The 20,459-nt window shown below is 42.6% G+C and overlaps 1 protein-coding gene across 2 annotated transcripts in view; it reads left to right on the top strand.

Annotated features, from left to right (window-relative positions):
* GPR107 (G protein-coupled receptor 107) overlaps positions 1–19,902 on the top strand; it is a 33,035-nt gene extending 13,133 nt beyond the window's left edge. For both annotated transcript variants that reach the window (XM_063408973.1, XM_063408974.1), the window contains exons 12-18: positions 343–460; positions 1,385–1,515; positions 3,277–3,320; positions 10,462–10,511; positions 11,241–11,324; positions 12,123–12,247; positions 18,360–19,902. In XM_063408973.1, coding sequence (XP_063265043.1) covers positions 343–460; positions 1,385–1,515; positions 3,277–3,320; positions 10,462–10,511; positions 11,241–11,324; positions 12,123–12,247; positions 18,360–18,456 — 649 coding nt within the window. In that variant the 3' untranslated portion in view covers positions 18,457–19,902. The remainder of the gene's footprint in view (positions 1–342; positions 461–1,384; positions 1,516–3,276; positions 3,321–10,461; positions 10,512–11,240; positions 11,325–12,122; positions 12,248–18,359) is intronic.
* Positions 19,903–20,459: the final 557 nt, after the last annotated feature.

A 20,459-nucleotide genomic window follows, 5' to 3' on the forward strand; every position in this document is an offset into this window, starting at 1 on the left:
TCTTTTCACACTAATATTCAAGTATCTAATTTGCTCCTGGTGTGAATAGTAAGTGGGTACAGCTGCCAGTATTTGCTGCTGTTCACAATGGTGAATGGATGACTCCCCCAGGAAAAGATTGCATATATTGTGAATGAAGCCTAATATTGCTCTGTGATGCAGAGTTGTAGCAAGTACATCTGCTTCGTTATTGTGGGATGGATAAGTGCTCGCCAGAATTAGGGATAAGGAAGCATTTGTTTGGGTTTGTGGCTTTATTGGCAGTGGGAGAAACCTGGGCAGAAGAGGAAGTGCGATAAAATAAAATAAAGTCTCTCACTGGAGTGTCTGTTTCTCTTCCAGACTGAAGGGAGCTCTTCTGTTCATCACTATCGCCCTCATTGGCACAGGCTGGGCTTTCATTAAACACATCCTGTCAGACAAAGACAAAAAAATTTTCATGATTGTCATCCCACTTCAGGTGAGGACTGAGCTGTGCTGATATTTCCTGTCTTGTGGGAGAGCTGCTTGTGCAAACTGGAAAAGGCTGTGAAAGCTTCAGCAGTACCATGTAGTTCTTGCTTGTCTGAGCCTATTGGCTATTTCCTAGTCCAGAAGTCACTGAAGTTCTCCCAGTTTTTTCCCATATTGAGCGTGGGATAATAGTGATCAAACAGTTGTAGCAAATGAAAACTGGCCATAAGGAGTAGGGCAAACTTGAGCTGGAAAACAGTGCTAAATGACTAAATAGAGGAATTGAAATGAAGTAGTCACTGCTGAAATCTTGCTGAATATATTAATGAAATAAAAAAAAGGGAAAAACAAGACTTGTAGGTCTGTTGTGTCTGAGGGAAACATTCCCAGTGGTTCAGAGTGGCCAGTGCTGGTCTCCTACTTGAGGAACAGCAGTATGTGGAACAGCACTTTTGTTTGTTGCTGTATGTAGAAGAGATTTTCTGCCTCTCCAGATGCAAGCCCTTACCAGAAGTATATATAATTAGTGTTTGAGGCTCTTACAGAGCTCAGGTGTGGAGTACAAAAGATGGTCAATGACCAGTCTGAATTACTGGCTTGATTTAGGATTACATATTTTCACTATTGGCTGTATGTGCCATGCAGTCTTGTGTCTGTGTTTCAATAAGTAAATTTTGCTCCTTTTTATCTCAAGTGATACAGTGGATTCAGCACAGTATATAACAAAAGAACTACTTTGTGAATGTCAGCAGGAATTAGTTCCCATCAGTTTTATTTCTGTAAATCTTACGAAGATGCTGCTGAACATGCAACTTTCGGATTAGAGTTGCAGAAAAATTCCTGATGTTACTGGCTGGTCTTTTGCTGAATTGGCAGCACACCTGTAGTGGCTCCTTGGGCAGTTTCTAAACCATAACCACATCTTGTGTAGGTACTGGCAAACGTGGCCTACATTATCATAGAGTCAACAGAGGAGGGCACAACTGAGTATGGACTCTGGAAAGAAATCCTTTTCCTGGTGGACTTGCTGTGCTGTGGAGCCATCCTGTTTCCAGTGGTATGGTGAGTTGCTGTATGTGCAAAACATGTGAACTAAAAGGCATCAACAGCTCTGCCAAAGCAAAAGGGCTCTGTGGTTCTGTGGAGTCAAGCATTCTGTTAACTTTTATAGACATTTCAGCCTAGTGCTGTGGAAGATGCTCGTTTTGGGGATGTTAGAGTGGGGATAAGGGAAGGTGGGTGGCAGTTTAAATGTGCCCAACACTGCAGACTGTAGGTGCTTTTGAAGCTTGAAGTTTTGCAGAAGTGTTGACTCTCTGAATTGAAAAATGAGAATTGGCTTTACTGACTGAGATTGGGTACTTGACTGCTAAATCTCAAAACAGTAGGCTTGTCTAAGATCAGGGCTGCCTTCAAGCAGAGTAGCTGCATGTTCATGTGGCTGTTTATAAGAAATAATCCCACAGGGAGCATTTCCCCGCCCTTCCTTCCACTCTACTTGGCAGGGAATAATGTTGGTTATATAAAACTCAACCAAAACACAGATAATTCAGATAAACACTATTGTTGCTGCTTGCCAGTTAGCCAGAGCATTCATCTTCTAAATGCATTTTATCTTAATTGGATAAACAGCTGGGTTTAAAGGAGGATATCAAGGATCTTCTGGCTCCTTGGTTAGTAAACACAGAATATTCCTCTTTTTTGTGCAGTATCTCCATAATTTTTTTCTGAAATGCAGATTATGTAAGTGTCTGGTAGAATGTCATCACTCTAGACTGTAACTCTTGAGTGTTTCAGAGGAAGGTGTTGCTCAATAGATGGAGATAAGATTCAGCTTGACCTGTGAGGGTGGGTTTCCACTGTCCTTCTCTTCCCCTACACACTCCTGGTGGCCTTCTGCCAGGGCTGGGAGATTTCTTCCAAGAAATTTGCACTAGCCACTTGTCCTCCCCCTTGCTCCAGTCAAAATACTTCAACTCTGAGGCTGAAAGCATTTGGCAATGGTAAATAAAAGCTCAGGGATATTAACTGGAATTGCAGAGGGACTTAATTTGCTGTGATAAAGGTGATTTCTTCTACAGTCACAGTTCCTGCTACCCTGTGCTGGGAGCTGTGTGTCCAGCCTAGTGAGGGAGGCATTGGTACAAAACTTACTTGCCATAGAGGGGTTGTGTCTGAAGAACAAATGTGAGCTGTCTTGGGACTGTTTATGGTGTGCATGCAGTGTTCCTGCATTGCCATGGTGCCCACATAAACTGGCAGTGAAGCCCCTGACATAAAATCCTGCCACATTTTCCTCTGGATAGTGTCACTGCAGCTGGTGGGATGATTCATGTGAGCAAGGTGACTAAGACTTGGCCCCTGAATTTACATTCCTGCAGGGTAGTTTCTGTTACATAAGTTGCATATATAGACATGTAAGCTGTAATCAACTATTTAAATGAAAAGAGCTTAAAAGAGCAGTAAGATGCCAAATGCTTGGCAGTACTTTGAAGAGCAGCTCAGCTTAATTGTACAAGTGGAAAGCATTATGCTGGAAAATGCCCCAGTTTCTCATTCTGCTCCCTCCCTCCCACAAAGCTTTCTGTAGGCTGAAGTAGGTTTTAGCAATCTGCTTTCTTAATCCCAAGGAAATAGAGATACTTGAGCTGACTGCCTGAGCTGGGGACACGAGGCTGAAGTGTGTGCAGTGCTAAGCACAGTTAATTATGAGCATAACTGCAGCCATAAAGAGCTAACAAAACTTGTCAGTGATCTAGAGCACTAGTGTGAAAAGGGAGTGTAAAACTTATCATTAATCCATTCTTCATTTTTATTTTTCAGGTCAATAAGACATTTGCAAGAGGCTTCAGAAACAGATGGGAAAGGCAAGTAATCTGTATTCTTTCTCTTCTATGCTACATGTTGTAATGCCAGAATTTCAAACAAATGATGCTGATGTAAAACCAAACTAAGACTATGCATCTGCACTTTGAGTGCCACTTGGCTTTTCCTCAGTGGGCTCAGGGGAATAACTTTTGGGAAAATGACCTTTTTCTTGTATTGCTTGAGTTATCAGAACTGCAGTGTGTAACCCATTCTCTGCTGCTTGCACAGCTCTTGGTGCTCGAGCTCAACATGACATCTAGAGCAAATCATCTTGACAGATTTGCCATTTTTTCTTCACTTGAGTGTTCAGAAACAGAACTAGAAATGAATTCCAGAACTGCTGACTATTAGCCCAAATAGACCCACTTATTTCAGTTTCTGCAGAAATGTATTCCTGACAGAATAGAGGGAAATAAACCTCATTATGAAACAAAACATAGCTTGGCATTCAATACAGCACAGTTCCTGGCTTGTCCATGTTTGTTGAGCAGCTCCAAGGGCTGCCTGTGGAAAGTGGAGTTCTGTTTATTGTAGCACTGAAAAGGAGCTGATGGATGGAAAGGCCAAACGTGGCTGCTGTAGCTTGTGCTTTTCCTCCTTATCTGCTCATTTCTCCTGGATTAGTTCCTTGGACACAAGCTGTGGAGCACAGCACTGGCTTCCCTGGAAGCAGGCAGCCTTTTCCATCTTCTGTCATTCGGTGGTTTACTCTTCAAAGCTGCATTTGTAGAAGGTCATTTGTTGGCAACAGCCTTTTGACTTCAGCCCCATCCTTCAACTCTTGTCTCTCCTTTCTGGAATTCTGCAGCCAGGTGTGGATACTTCTTCCAGCCATTTCCTTGGCTTTCACAGACATTTCTGCATTTCACTGCTGATTGTAGGTGAAATGCAAGGCTGGGTACTGGATTTATCTCTGTGCAGACCACAGATTAATTCATTTTTTGCCATCTGTTAAATTTAAACAACACTTATGATGAGCCTAGCATGCTTTTTTGATGTTCCAAGCTGTTAAAAAGGCCACCAAACAGCAACCCTACAAGTTGAAAGAAAAAAAACCCCAAACCTAATGGTGGTAAACTACTAATTCCTAATAGAAGCAAATGTTAAAAAGGTCAATTAGCAAAGTGTTATATAAATGTTATTGGTAGCCTTCTTATCAGTGTGTTCACTTGGTTTCAGTGACCTTGACTGATGGATTTGTTTTACCTTGTCCACTGAGCATATGTTCTGGAGTATTTATGCTCTTACCTTTAAAATGTCTGATAAGTCAGATTTCCTTGAAGCAGTCTTTCTTCTGAACCAAGGACTTCACACGTGTCAGGCCTGGTTCTTAGCTGGGTGGCAATGGATTTGAGTGTCCTGGTGGTGAGCACACATTAATTAATGCACATAATTAAGACAAACCGTTCAGATCCGTGTGGCCCCAGGTGATCCTGCTGTACCTACTTTGGTTCTTATCACAAGATGGTGCTGTGGAGTTTGATAAACCTCAGACATTCTGAGAAGGAGAGAAGTGAGGTGGCCAGCAGCAGGGACATTCAGTGTATAGGCTCAATCTATCCACTGCCCCTGATATTCCAGGTGAAATCCAGATCTGAGTAAATCCAGGCAGTTCTATAGGATGCACTGTGGTGTGTAAAACATGTGGAGGGGAAAAATGGTAATTGGAGAGGAACTGGCTGTGTGTGCTATGCACTGTAGCACTTAAGGTCTGGTTTAGTCCTCTGTTTTGTGTTATTCTCCATGGGTGATGATGCTCTTTATCTTGACTGCTGCTTGTTAATCACCTGCTGCTTTTGCCAGCTTTACCCACTGGTGTTGCCATCTGGTTGTGCAGATCCTGCAAGTTCAGTAACTCTATTTGGGGGCACTTAGTAACTCTGTTATGCTACCCTGATAATAAAAGATTAGCTAAGGGATAGATTCCCAGGGAAAACATTGCACAGGCTGAGAGCAGATTGTGGCTGCAGTGCTGGGACTCACTTGTGAAACACAATCTGGTTGGACTATTTAGAGGCTGTGATAGGAGCCCACGGGGTGCAAGGAAATGGCAACGTGATGCCAGAAGCAGAATGTTACCTAGTGCTGTCATGCTGCTAGTGTGTCTGGTTGAGAAAACCAAAAGTGATTTGGTTGCAGTGTAAAAATGTGAAATCATTCATGTTAGGCTTATCAATGAATTCTCTTTACTAGAATCACATGCTCTGTAAGCTTCCCTTGGAGGCCTTGTTCTTCAGAGGTGCTGCTCGATGTCGCATGAGAATAAAAAATAGAACCAGTGCTTACTGTTAAATCACAAGCATTTTTTTCTCCTGCAGTTAAAGGTAGTTTTCTTTTGTAGTAGTAGAAGTTACTGGATCTTCTCATTATGCAGTTGTAACTGTCCTGTGGTTACAGCTGGCTGGATTGTGTGCAGGCACTGCTAGCTGGGCTGCCTCTGGCTGCTGGGATTTATTCTCTGGTCAAAGTCTGCTTTACCTCTTCTCTCACACAGACTTCATTAACTTATAGGATGTATTGGGGAATTACATACTACACATTCAATAGCTGTTCTTCCTGGCACGGAGTCTTCTAGTGACATCCTTGCTGGTGAGAAAGACCTAAGGAAAATTATTTTTGCTTCCTTGCATCTGTTAGGACTAACAACTCCAGGACTTTACGGCTCAGTATCCTGGTGATGTTTCCTGACTGTTTGTCATGCTCTCTTCCAGCTGCTTCTCCACCTGTTTATTAGGTAGCAGTCCCCTGGGTCAGGTGACAGCCATGACTGGAGTGTGACTGGACTAGGAATGAAGCAGATTTGGATTTACCAGAGCTTTAATCTGGGCTTGTCATAGGCCTTTGTTTTAGCAATGTACAATTAATAAAAAAGCCTGTTATAAGTGGTGCTAATTTGGAGTCACTAGCTAATAGCCATTTAAACTAAATTAGATACTTTAAAAGAAAAGCAATGTGGGAAAGCTGGAGAAATGGGTCTAAAGCCATAATTATCCAGGGAGACCTTACATCCCCAGATGCTGTGGATTGCTAATGAAGAGTAGGCAGGGCACAGTGCTACGGCTGAGTTTGAGCTGCCTGCCTGTTTGCTTTTTTCCCTTGAAGGTGATCTTTAAAGCAGTATATCTGACCTACACAGGCTTCTTATCTTGCACAGCAGTGGGCGTAAACATCCCATTTTTAGAATCTTTTTTCCTCCCCTTTTAAAATCGCCACCTTCAGACTTAAGCAAGTGCTTAGCTACACCTCTTTGATCTGTCACTGTATCTTCCTTCAGGTGGGAGCCTTTGCTCTCTGTCCATTTGTAGATCTGCATTGCAAATGTCTTGCAGATTTAAGGAAATCAGCCTTGCAAACTGACCTAGAATTGTTCAGCCTTTAAAGCTGCTCAGCTGCCACCACCTTGTTTACAGGCATCTTGAGAAAAGAGAGGGAGTGTGTATATACTATTTATATATCATTTTTGTTTCAAACTCCAAGTTTTTGGTCACTCTCAAGTCTCACAGGACACCCTTGTGATCGCATCCTCTGTTGTTTGAGGGAGGATTGGGGTTGGGAAGCATTGCTGCAGTTTGTTCTGGTGGTACCTGTTTGTGGTGGGAGCTGTGATGTGGCAGTGTCAAATCATGGGTTGCTGCTTTCCTGGAGCACTGCAGCATGTTACAGCTGGCAGCAGAATTAGGGGAAATACATTGCAGCCTGTCACTCCCAGGCATCATTCATTCCCTGTGTTCTGTGCAGTGGGCAAATGATGATTAATGCTTTTGTGCTTGCCCTCCTGTCAGAAAAAAACATTTGCAGTATTCAGTGTCTCCCTGCTGCTGTGCCATGAAAATGCTGTGGACAAAGAGCCTGGTCCTGTGTGGTGCAGAGCAGCCGGTGCTTGGCTGGGCTCAGCACCCCTTCCAGGACCCCCAGAGAGCTGTCCAGGGTTGATGTGGCAGCTGTGTTGGAAATGCAGTGCTTATCCTGTGCTTTGGACTTTCATCTGACTCTGGTGGAACACTTTTGTGCCAAATGGGTGATGTGGTTCAGGACACTCAAGATTAAGGAGTCTGTGCCACCTCCTTCTGCGTGACACCGAGCCTTGCTGTATCTGTCTGACCTCTTCTTTCTAGTACAGGAATGCTTTTAAGCAGAGAGCTCAGGCTTTAGAGCCACACTTGTCAGAGCTGCTTTTTCCAGGGTTAGATCTCCATGTGCTGCATCATTGGGGAGAGCAGAAAGCTTCCATTTACGGTTTGATAATGGCACAGATCACATCTCATACGCACCAGCGTGAGTAGGGCAAGCAAAGCATTGCAGAAATACTCTCAGCTGTACCTTGAGCACGTTCACTGGCTGCATTATGGTTTTTCGTTATGGATTTTATTGTCTGGGCTCGAGCTCCCTGCAGCCTCAGCTGCAATCCTGTGATTGTTATTGCATACATATACTGAAAAGGTCGGATTTATTCATCAAAAGGCTACTGTGTGGTGTGCAAATGGAAGGTCCGGCTTCTTTTTCCATTTTATAGACAGCCTCAATGCTGGAAATTAGCATGAGGTCAATCTCAGAAAGAGACTGCTTATCAGAATACTGGGGTGGGCTCTGTTTTGATTGATGCAGATCAGGCTATTGCAGGTACAAGCTGTTAAAGTAAATGGTGATAGAGAGGGAAAACTGAGGGAAGCAAAGTAAGGATGTTATAAATCCTTCTTGGAGGATGCCTTTTATCTTTTTAATTACTGTCTGAAAGGGCATGAATTAATTTCTAAAACCTTTGGTGGAAAGTCTCTTTAATTTTTTTTTCCTTCTCTGCAGTTAAGTACTGTCCTTTGCAGAATGGTTATCATACTCAAAATACAAATTTACCCAACCTTTACTGCATGCTGTGATTGCTGCTGTGTTATCACAGCCTTACAGGTTCAGGTTGCAAGTGATTCAAGTTGTAAGTGACAGCTGCTGGTTGAGCCTTGCTCCTTGTAAATGCTGCTGTCACTGTCTGGGCTGCCAGGCTGAGGTGAAGAGAAATCTTGGAGTGTCCACGATAGCAAGACTCAAATAATACTGCTTGGAGCACATTCAGCCTGTGAAGAAGCAATTTACAAGCTGCTGATGCCAAGCAATGATGATTTTAGATTTTTCTCCAGAACAGCGTGTCCTGTAACTTTGAGTTGTTTGAAAAAAAAAAACTGGCAGAATTTTGTAGACATGCATTAATGCTGACTTACGTATCTGATAGTGGAGAGAAATATTGCTGCAGTTGAGGAGAGCAAGTCAGCTCCCACAGGTGACACTTTCTCCTTGGTGGTGGTTCTCTTTTTCCTCTCTTTGCCCTTCTTTCCCATGCTCAGACATTCTGAATATGTGAATATACCAATTTATGACTCTTTGCTATTGCTGAGAGGTTGAGCTGTGCTCCATCAGCTGGGAGAGGTGGAATCATGACACTTCATTTGGCAGTCAGATCTTGGACTTTGCTGACTTTTCATCCCATGCAGTGCCTGAATCCACCAGAAATGACTCCCCAGCTCACTGGTGTTGACTGTAAGGCACTGATAGACTGGCAGTTTGAATCACAGCTGTTGAGTTGGTGTTCCTTAACTACAGATTCTGGTAATTCTCCTGGCCTGTCAGTGCACCAACTGGTGGCAGTTCTTGAAGTTGGATGCGTTGAATTCAAAATAGATCCTTCTGTGTGCAAACCGGTGTGTGGGAAATCACAAGATCTTCATGGTCACACTTAGTGCAGCTCTTCTTTAAATAGGACAATATTGCTTCCCTGTTTCACAATTCAGTGCACCTATCATGCATATTTACATGCTTCAGTCTTTCACCAACTCTATTAGGAAAAGCTTTTAGCTGTAGATCATCAGTCAGTTCGTGCCTTGTGTTGGTCAGGTTGTTGCTCTTAGAGTGTTTGTATCTGGCTTGAGGTATCTGTGGCTTTCAGCAGTACCCCAGGAACACTAATCTAGAAAGGGACTTCTGATCTCTAGATTATAAAAGTAGTTTTATAACAGAATGCTGTCTGTCTTCACTGTAGTTTCTGCAGTGAGAACCTACAGGAATTTATTTGCAGTGGTGCCTTTGACATTTCCTTTGCATAAGAAAAGCTGCTTTGTTTTTGTCAGTGGAGGTGAGGCATTTCTTTTGGAGCTATTAGCTCTCCTCTCCCTCATCTGAAATACTGTATTTTGCTGTCTTGTGAACCCAGAAGACCTTACATGCAAATAGATGCAGTGGGGGAGTTCTGTGAGGGAGTGCAGGTGAACTTCAGCTTGATGTATTGCACTTCCACATCTGATAAACACATTGAGGACTTGGAGGGAATAGCAGTAAATATGTGGCAGTATTTTCTAACTGGCAGCTCTTGTTCATTGGCTCTGAACTGCATCTCTGTATGCCGTCAACATATCTTGGACTCTTTGCCTCTCGCGTTGTCACAAAAGCATCAGTGGCCTGTGTTTGTAATCCTGCTGCACATCTAAAAGCTGCCTCAGAGCAGAGCTGACAGCTGCTGTGTCTGTTGTTGACCCCAGCTGGTTGAGATGAGCGTTCCGTGCTGCTCCAGCTGATGTGATGTGTGCAGTACGCGCCGCTCACCCGGGGCTGCCGCTCACACGCGTGCTGGGGGTGATTTCCTGTTTCACTTGTGAGCTGTGGCTCAGCCAGGGATGATGGAGGACCTTGCTTAGGTGTTAAAGTGCTTGGGCTGCTCTTCAGCAAGGTGCAGTGGTTCCCAGAGCTGTGATTACCTGCAAGTTGCTCACCTGAAGGCATGGAGCAGTCAGGGAGGGCTCTAGAAAAGACAGGAATTTTCTAGGGGCAGTGTCAGGTGCTGTGGCCCTTCTAGCAGGAGGGAGGTGACGGTATGCAGTTGGCTGTGTACAGCTAGAGGAAGGTTCTGTGATGCAGAGTGTGTGCATATAAAATTTAGTGTAAAAGCAATCTCAGTTCCCTTTTGAAGAGTGAATTCACCTCAGCCTGGAAATTATCTTGTATGTGGACATGCCAGGCTGGCACTCCTCAGTACAAATCCTTCTAGCCTGGTATTACCCAAGTCCTGATTTTGACTACTTGCCTGCCTTGCAGGCAGGCATCAAAAGAAATTGTGTCATGTTAACAATTTTCTGATGGACTTTTGTGTTCTCTTGATAGCTGCCATTAACCTAGCAAAGCTGAAGCTCTTCAGACATTACTATGTCATGGTAAGTAAAACACCTGCACACATGCATGTGGGGAACTTGGAAGCTGTTCAAAGCTTTTGATGGAATACTTGGAAACTACTGCAGCTGGTGGATGTGGTAGAGGCTCTTGGCACTGCTGTGCTTTGGCATCTTGGTCAACTGGCTTGCAATCCTAAAAGCAACTTCCTTTTTTCTCCTAATGGTTATATCCTTCTGTCTCTCTTTAAATTCCAGCTATTTGTAATGCTTCCTGATTTCCTCTGGAGACAGCTTGAGCTGCCAGTTGAATTGATGGGCTTGAATAACGTACTGTAAACTTGCTAAAAATTAAACTTGGGACCAAATGGTGCCTGGAGATGCATGTGTGCAGTTCCTGATTAAGTCAGTGGGAGCCATGAGCACGTTTCCCAGGAGAACACAGGCTTCCTAATGATTTCCAACGGCCTCATTTCAGGCTCTTCTAAGTGGCAAGAGTAATAAATTACAATTGTGATTCCTGAAATTCTCTGAAATCATAATACTTAAAGCATTTCCTGCTGTAACTTGAGTGTGTTACCAATAGCTTGAGTTATTGGATGTTCAGCGAGCAGTAGAGCCCTCAGCCTGTATCTTCCATGTTTATTGAGGAGCATAATAAGGCTAGTTTGACATAATGAGTTATCTGGGAATTGCTTGAGCTATTTCTCTGGGGTTAGAAGGTTCTCTAAGGCTGGTGCTATTGTTCTCATGCTTTCTCCTTTTCCTTCCCAGATTGTGTGTTACATTTACTTCACACGGATCATTGCAATTCTCATAAAGATTGCTGTTCCATTCCAGTGGAAATGGCTGTACCAGGTATTTGCCAGCAAAGGAAAATACATCCTTTCCTTGATGTTTTTCTCCATTATTCTTTAACTGCACAACAAAATTCCATAAAATGTTCCTCATGTTATAGTAAAACATCTCAAGGCACAGTGCTGCACCCTGCCTCCTCTTGATTTTATCACTCATGTGCTTAAGGTGAAAGAATATATTCTTAGTTTAATGCTTGTCCAGCAAGGCTGCTGGATTATACATGAGATGTCTGAAAGTAATTGCATTATTGATTTTCAGTCTTTCAATTTAAAAATGTCTGAAGGAAATTAATCAAGAACATACAAAGGAGAAGAAAATTAGTCAGGTTTGCTCTATGTAATTGAAGCCTGAGGGAGCCAGGGAAATAAGCTTTTGCTCTTCCATCTACAGGCTTCTTTTGCCTATGGACTTTTAAGTACTTGGTTTCTTAACACATAATCCAAGTAACTAACTGTGCAGGGAGTCCTTGGAATATGTTAACTGTTGAAAATACCAAGCAGTGTAGGGATGATTTCTCCCCCTCCCCATTTAAAAGCCAGGTCTTGCCATAGTTCTTTGAAAGCTCTGGAGAGATGGATAGAACTGTAACTGTATTTAAAGTGACAGGGAAAACTGAAAGAACAAAGGATTTGACAGCCTTTAGCCTGGGATTAATGACAACCAGACAGTTATTATTTTATTTCTGCTGTGGCCCAGGCCTCTTGGCCATTAAACCTTGAACCTTATGAATGAGGAGCGATGTTTTGTGACCACAGAGCATAGCAGGGCTGAACTTCAGTCTGGTGTTTTCACTTGCAGCTGCTGGATGAAATGGCCACGCTCGTGTTCTTTGTCCTCACTGGGTACAAATTCCGTCCAGCATCAGACAACCCTTACCTACAGCTCTCTCAAGATGATGAGGATGACTTGGAGATGGAAGCTGTGTAAGACCTCCTTTTCCCTTTTATTTACCTCTTCACTTGATTTGGGAAAAGTAGTGTTTAAAACCAGTTTACTTTAATCTCTCTAAACCCTTCTGTGACAGATATGAGGGTCTGCTCACGTTTGAAGGTGTCTGTTTTGGTGTGTGTAAAGATTTGTGGTGTGCATAGGAGCTTCTGACCTGGAAATTGCAGTAGTGTGGAAAAAGCTGGTAAAGCTTCTCATGGGGCAAAAAGATGCCCATGAAAATATCAAGTAAGAAAATTTAGATCATGGAACATGAATGCATTTTACAGTTCATCATTAATGCTTCATATTTTAAAAAAACCCAAGTGAAGAACAAGAACGACCCACCAATCTGCACAACATCAATAATAATAAATGTATAAAAATAAATAAATGAACAGGGTGTAAAGTCCCCTCTGCCTTGGTGTTCAGCATATAGATTTGCAAAAAATTATTTTAAGCCAAGGAGATGGATTTTTATCAATACTCTTCCCTGGTTTATTCCCTGCTGCGAAACCATGAGGCATCACAAATGCTTCAGGACCTCAGCTAGTCTGCAAAAAGTATATAGCAGGGCTCAGGCTAAGTCCCTGTCTTCTTTTTTTTTTTTTTTTTTTTTTTTTTTTCAGTGTTTTTCTAAGGACTTAAAAAAATAAGTGACATTTTGAATGTGTAATTAAAAATGCCCAAAGAAATTCAGCCTGTCAGGAGTGTTGGGTGCAGCTTTAGGGGGCCCAGTCTGCTGCCTTGATAGGAGCACAGCTAACCTGATCCTTTGGTGGTTACAGGTTTGATGCATAATTGCAATTCATGTACAGGCTCACAAACCTGTTCCTAAGAGTTTTTTCCAGTTTGGCAAATCTCATTTACCTGGGTGAAATAAATCAACACTGTTTTTATTACAGAGGCAAAAAATGTCCAAATGTGTTTGCTGTCATAGTTAGCTCAGAAAGAAATTAATCTTATTTAAAAACTGCTACAAGGAGGTTTGAATCATAGAATCCAGATTGAAATGTCATGTAAGGAGTTTAACTTCTCAGGAATATGGCTAGTAACAAAGTTCTTTTTAAATGCTTAGCTATTTTTGCTTTGGTTCTAGAAAATCTGTCATTTTTGCAAGTGGAATCCAACTAGTGGGTAGTGACCTTAAAATCACTATCACTTACATGTGTTTAAATGGTTTATGTAAGAAACTGGTCTCAGTTTGAAAACTGTTAGGTAAAAAAGCATTCACATCAGGAAGTCACTGTCTGAACTGGCAGGATTTGTAATTGTACCAAAACAAGCTTTTTTCATTTTGCCTGCTAAGAGCGAATTTCAACTTTGCATTACGTGCTTAATGAATTTTTTGCTTGTGGGGGTTTTGCTAGAACTAATAATAGGACACCTTTCAAATACAGTGATTTTAGTCAATTGAGAAGTTGCTAAATTTAGGAGAATCTGCCAGAAATGAGCTGGAGAAGGTTTAATGAAGTAATTCAGTGATTTACATCTCATCATGAGATAGACGTTGCTAAAACCTAAGGGTTAGAATTCCCTGTGAGCCTTTTCCTAGTAAGGCATTTTGCTCTTTGCTCTGGGAGTTTCCATTGTTATGCCTTGTGGGTTGTTCCCCTTAGCCTTGCTTGAATTTTTCTGATCTGATTCACCAGAAGTTTTATTCCATTTGGGCACTTGGCAGGGTATAATCTGTGCCTGGTTCTCCCTTCCCCAGCTCTGTCAGGAAGGTTGTGTTTGTAGATATTTGAAAAACAGTTTATACACATTCTGAGACAGGTGAAGCACTGCAATGGAAGTGTATTAAATTTCTCACTGATTTGGTCTTGCTGGTCCTATTTTTATCTTCATAAATATTAAATGTTGTTTCTGTAGGGGGAAAAGATACCTGGGTTTATTTGAGCAGATGACTAAATGTCTGACAGTGTCCTGACTAACCACTGCATGAGTGTTTTGTCTTTAATGTGATAAATACCCACTTGTCTTCACAGGCTATGGCAGAAACTAAAAACCTGCAAACTTCATGGTGTTCTGCTATGTCAGTTTTATTGTTATTTTCCTCTCCCAGAGGGTTTTTGTTTAAAATTGGGATCTCTAAATCAAAAGCATTCAGTTCCTTTAGACTCAACATTTCTAAGAGCCAGCAGAGGGGAAAGCTGTGAGATTATCAAACCTCTTTTCCAGGCTTGCTTGTCTTCCATGGAAAAAAAGCCCAGGGCATTTCAAGTGCAGTTCTCTAGTTTGGGTCTGTTTTCATGCATTGCAAGTGATACAAATCTCAGTCTGGCAGTAAATGCAAATACTGCTAAGGACACTGGAAGTCTGGAAAGCTTCAAGAATAATCTGCAAATTAGGTGTCTGTACAGAAGCAGCACAAGGCACAAATCCTCTCTCTGCAAGTCCTTGTAACTCTCAGGAATAAAATACAAATCAAGAGTAGCAAAGGTAACTCTGGCTTGGAGAAAGGCTCCAGACTTTGCAGGAATCTCTTCAGTTATTCCAAGCTCCACAGAAGTTGTCCTGGCAGGGAGGAGAGTGTGACTAAAGCTGAGCTAAGGGCCTGTCTGTCCTTTTTTAAGCAGGTTCAATAGCCATTCCTCATCAGCAAAGTGGCTTTCTGTGTATTCTGTGCTGGGCAGCCTCTTGAGTTCTGTCAGTACGTGGGCTCGTCGCTGACAGTTTGTTAGATTAGAGTTCCCTGCTTGAAAAGGTGCAGCCACACTTGGCAGAAAGAGCTGTCAGGCTTCCAGTCCTAATGCCATTTCTGGGGCATGAACACAAAAATATGAGCAGTACAGTAGAAGAGGTGGGGGTGAGGAAGGGGAAAGGAAGAATTTTGGTTTTTTTTTTTTTAATTTCATTATCTTGGTAAGCTGGGTTTAGATGCTGGGTATCAAAGTGCTCTTCAGCAGGTCTTGGTTGAGAATGATGTTCATGCATGCATGGGAGGTTAAGATATTTCCACTGGAGGAGGAATTGCAGGAGAAGAAACCATTAATGGCTTTGTTCTCAAAGTAAATCCATCTTACTCAGTGTGTGGAGACTTTGCTTCTCCTTAACACCCAAAACAGCCTCAACACAGGCAACTGTTGTGGTAACACTGATCTTTGCTTATGCCTTGGGATCTGGAGATTCTCTCTGTGTCATGAGGCAGCTTATTCTGTGCTGAGATTTGACATCCTGCTTGGTTGTTTTTCTCTGTTTTCTCTCAGGCTGTGCTTCAAGCAGACTGATTGGTGGTGCTCTCTGTTAGCAGTGATTTTCTTCCCCTAACACATCTTTTACTTGCAGACATCAGCTTTTTTGTTCTATGGCTGATCAGTTTTCACTTCAGTTTGCAATAGCTTGTAAGGGCTGGCCGCTGCCAGTATTGCAGTGTTTCTTGTTGGACTATAAAACAAATAAACAGGAGAAAAGACAGCTCAGATCCACCACTGTGGAGAGCTGGAGACACTTCTGAATGTTTAGCCAGTCCTTGATACCTTGGATACAATGCAGGAGAAAAATAAACCCCTGAAATCTTTGCAGCACATACCACAGTGTGATGGAGTGCTTGGGGAACTCCTTGTGTGCCTCATTTGTGATGGATATCCCTCTGGCAGGCACAGAAATGCTCTCTGGAGAGGGATGGCTTAGTGAGAAGGATTTGTTGCATTTTAACTGCTGCTGATTTGTGGGCTGGAAATGCAGTTGAGCAGGCTGCAGGTGAGGAACATTTCCCTGCTGTATTGCAGGTCAGAGCTGAAGTGCTGAGACTGTTCTGAGGACAGTGGGGATTTCAGTGTGCTTGGTCTTAGTGCTGCTACTGTTATTTTATTGGGCACTAAAGTGTAATGACTGGACTGATTTTGAGAGCGAGAGGAATTGCCTGTTGGACCTGAACAATCTGAGAAAAGGAGGGATTTGAGAGCTACTTCATGCATTTGTCACGAGATGAAGAAAGCCTGTTCAACTCAGATGGGCTTTAACCCTCACTCCTGGAGAATTCACGCAGAAATCTCTCACAGTTGTTTGCTGGTACTGAGGGGGGACACAGTAAATGGTCTCTCTGGTAGCAAAGGATGTGACTTGATCTGCCTGCCCTTCCAGTGTGTAACTGTCCCACAAACGTGGGAAGTGGATCATTCCCTCCTGGCTGTTACCTCTCATTATTTCTGTCCCCACCTTGGCGTGCAGTGGCTCTCTAATGACATTACAGTGCAATGCTGGAATCTAAGCTGTGAGCCAGGTGGGATCTTCCCAGCTGTGAGTCAAGTGTTGGGGATTCCTTTGGTGTCCTGCATGTGTGAAACACCTCTTTTTATATCCCAGTGTATCTGCTGCTGCACTGCTGTGTGAGATGCTCATTCCTGGTTTGTAGTTCATGGCAATCTTCAGCTCCTCCCTGAGGAATGGGTACTTAGCTCCTCATTCTGTAATTATGAAGTTGATTATTTCTGAAGAGTAAACTTGGTAGCTGTCTTGCTGCATCCTCCTGTACTTTTCAGACTATTACTTCGATTTGCCAGAATCTTTCTGCATTCCAGTCCTGTTCTCCAGCATGTAGCTCTTAGTGTCTTGTGCAGATTTAATAAGCAAGTTCTCTATTCCATTACCCAGGCAATTACTGAAAATACTGAGTAGAAGTGAACCCAGGACAGGCCTCTCTGGAACCACACTCAATGTTCTTACATTTTTGACAGGAAACCATTAAGTACATCTCAATACATACTTTTCCAATTAGTTATCTATCTACTTTGATTTTGGCTAGCTTATGTTTCCTCAGATTTTTTCCTATCTGACTAAGGGAAACCTTTGTCAACAGGGAGAACTCGAAAGATCTACAGTTCTCTGTACTGATTAGTTTGATCTCTTCTAGGAAATGTTTGTTTACTAAATCCATCTTTCTCCTTTAAGCAACCTGCTTACTTTTCTTTGTACTTTCATTTTACTAGGGAAAAAAGGTTATTTGATCTGTACTCTTGTGACCCTTTCCTATTAAGCCCAAGTTCATCTAGGCCCACTCTAAAGTGAGAACCAGTGATGATCCCAGTATGGCCACTGACACAGCAGGCTGAGTAAATTATTTTTACAGTACATGAACAGAAGCTGGGATTTAACATGGAACTAAGGGAAGAAGAGTGTTATCTGAAGATGGCTTCTCCTCTTGGGGTGATGCTGTGGAGATGTTGTTAGCAGCTCTGATCAAATAAAGCACTGTGACATGGTAAACAGCAGGTGAAAGCACTCACAGACCAACAGGGGCAGCTTTGAACAGGACAGGTCTGTGTGTGCTTCCTGGCATCCCCTGGGAATGCATTGAGCTATTGGCACCTTCAGCATCCAAAATAACCTTTGTAGCATGTTTATGGGGGAAAAAATACCTGTATGGAATGAGAATCACACTGTGCAAAAGAATAAAGGAAATGTGTTGTGCATCCAAATGGCCTGTTTGGTGTAGCAGCAGAGAAAAGCTGCTGAGCTGAAGAGCTGTTGGAGAACCAGGGCAGTTCCAAAAGGAATGATGCAGTTGTTCCTGGATAAACAGTTGAGTCTAATACTGAATGGTATTGTAAAGCTTTGTAGTTCAATGGTCAGATTGCCGTGACAAATTCAGACTTGGATGGTATAAAAAGGATAACTTCTTGCTTCTGTTTTGTTGCTGCTCATTTGCTATTAAGAGGGGGTGGGCAATAAGCTAATAAGGTTCATCTGGGCCACTGTCCACTGTGTGTGTATTTGTGTAATATGTTGTACCTATTAAAATGCAGAAGAAAGTCACAGAAATAAGGGTGGTCAGCTGCATAGTAAAAGAGGTTTAAAGTGAACTGCTTAAATTTAGCAGATAAACACCTGGTTTAACTGTTTAACCACCCTGTTACCTTTTTTGAAGTATGAGCCAATATTACTTACTGCTTTAGTTTAATGATAGATGAGAAGGTGCTCAAGGACAGTGTCTGTGCTTCCAACACCCATCTGTGCTGTGTCAGGGTGAGACAAGAGATCAAACACGGGAACTGCTCAGCGTGGGTAAAGAGATGTGAGAGGTGTTGCTTGATGGATGTGAGCTGTTGCTGAAATGGGTTTTACAGTTCAGGGTCTGATGTCTAATGCTTCTCCCTTCTCTTCTAGGGTGACGACTTCAGGAGTAATGGAGGGCATGAAGAAAGTCAAGAAAGTGGTGAATGGTTCAGCAGAGCCCCAGGGCGAATGGGAAAGCACGGCATGATGGACTGGACTAAGGCAGCACTTTCACAGAAACTTTTTTAATTTATTAATATTACTCTCAGTGGAAAGGGAGCAACTTGCACTCCCCCACCACTGAAACTGCAGAGTGGGGTGTGTCTAGGGAGAGCAAAGCAGTGCAGAAATATAACTACTCCTTTGATCATAAGAAAATGGGATCTCCTGGTACCTGCAAGGAGCGTGAAGCTTTCCTAGGGATTTTGGGTAGCTTTTTTTTCCCCCTTTTCTGGATCGGTTCTTTATTCTGAATTGTTGCGTTCCTCAGAATGTGTAATGCTAATGTGAAGAAGGATCTTCAGTGTGTATGTAAAGAATATATTTTATATAATGCTCATATACACACACACACACACACTTGCTATGTAACATGAATGCTGGGACTTGCAAAGCCTGTCAGAAGGTGGGAAAAGAAGATAAAGACATGTAAGTATTTTTTTTTTCTTTTTATAAACACTCCTTTTTGCTTGGACGAAACATTGCAAAACAAATGGATAGAAACAACTGCAGTTATTTGAGAGACTGAACGGGCATTGGATCAGATGACTCCTGCCACTGCTCATGCAAGTGTGAAAGGTGATAAGTATCTTCTTGTCTTATCCCTGCAGGTGTCCACCTGAATGTGTCAGGTTTTCAGATGTGTTGCTATACAGGAAATGAGTGACTGTTCTCCATTAAAGCACTAAGCCATAGTGCAATAAGCATTTATGTACATTCTCAGCTGTCCATGGAGTTGCTCTTGACTCACCCCAACCTGACAAGAAGTACACAAGAGGTGTAAGACTGATGCTTGCTTTTTAGGGGTCTGCCAAAATGTTTACTTTCAAGCTGTGACCCAGAGCACTTTGGTTTGCTTCATAAAATATTTTCAAGGTATTTGAAAAGTCACTCCTTTCTGGCACAGTATAAACAGTACCAGACACTCCAGTGGAAATCTGTCCAGCCATTTTACTGCAGCATAAATCTCTGGTTCACAGTTACCCTGAGTTACTGGGCCTCTCTGGATGGCTCCTTGTACCTCTCTGGCTGTGTAGAATTAATGATACTGCTGTTTGAGATGAGCTGAACTGGTCAAAGTGGTATTGCCACTAAAAATAGGCAATTGTAACTCCAAGTCCTAAATGTTTGAGGTTTGTTGTTTTTGTTTTTGTTTTGTTTTTTTTGTCAGGAGATGAGAATATTATGTCCAGAACCTTGATGCAGGGGAATATGGAATCCTTGACTGTTAGCTGCAGACTTGCAGTGGAGTCTTTACAGACGTGTTCCAAAGTGCCATGTGTGTTTTCTCTGTAGTCCCTGGTTTGTCAGCAGGGCAGTTGATGTCCAGAGCTGTAGTGGTGAAAATGGATGTTCATTTGGGGGAGGATGGAAGTGGCTCACTGGTGGAATGAAGATTAGCTGTATCAAAAATAAATCAACTATGAGTAACTGATCCACTGAAGCCTTAATATTCATGCAGAGACATTGGACATGTGGTGCTGTGGAGCCAAGTGCTTCTGTCAGGGAGAGGCATCATCAGAGCTCTGGATGTGCCAGCATCACTTACAGACTCGTTCAGGAATTGGTTTTTGGAGGGACTACATTTCTGGGGCACAGCTAATTAGACGACTAATAGCCACTAGTTTATTTTATTCTTCAAGCTGAGAAGGAAGATTTCCTCCAGAATCTTGAACCACTTCCTCACTCCTGAGCAGGGATTGTGGAGCTCTTGGTGAACTGCCTGTACCAAGACTTGCTGTTTTAGGAGCAGCATCACTTTCCCCTATTGCCACTTCTTTTCCCAGGTGTTGGTTCTATGCACCATGGAGATGGTAGAAACAAATCTGCCTGCTTTGATACCTGGAACTGCTTTCTCTTCAGGTAAAACACAAGAAGAGCAACATTTGTGTCTGGCTACAGAATCCTCTTCTGTTTTCCCCCTCAGCTGTAACTTCACAGTAATCACAGCAGTGGTATTTTGACTTTGCTGTCATTGCCTTGCAGTGAGGC

This window comes from Prinia subflava, chromosome 12, assembly GCF_021018805.1.
Source record: "Prinia subflava isolate CZ2003 ecotype Zambia chromosome 12, Cam_Psub_1.2, whole genome shotgun sequence".
Lineage (NCBI taxonomy): Eukaryota > Metazoa > Chordata > Aves > Passeriformes > Cisticolidae > Prinia > Prinia subflava.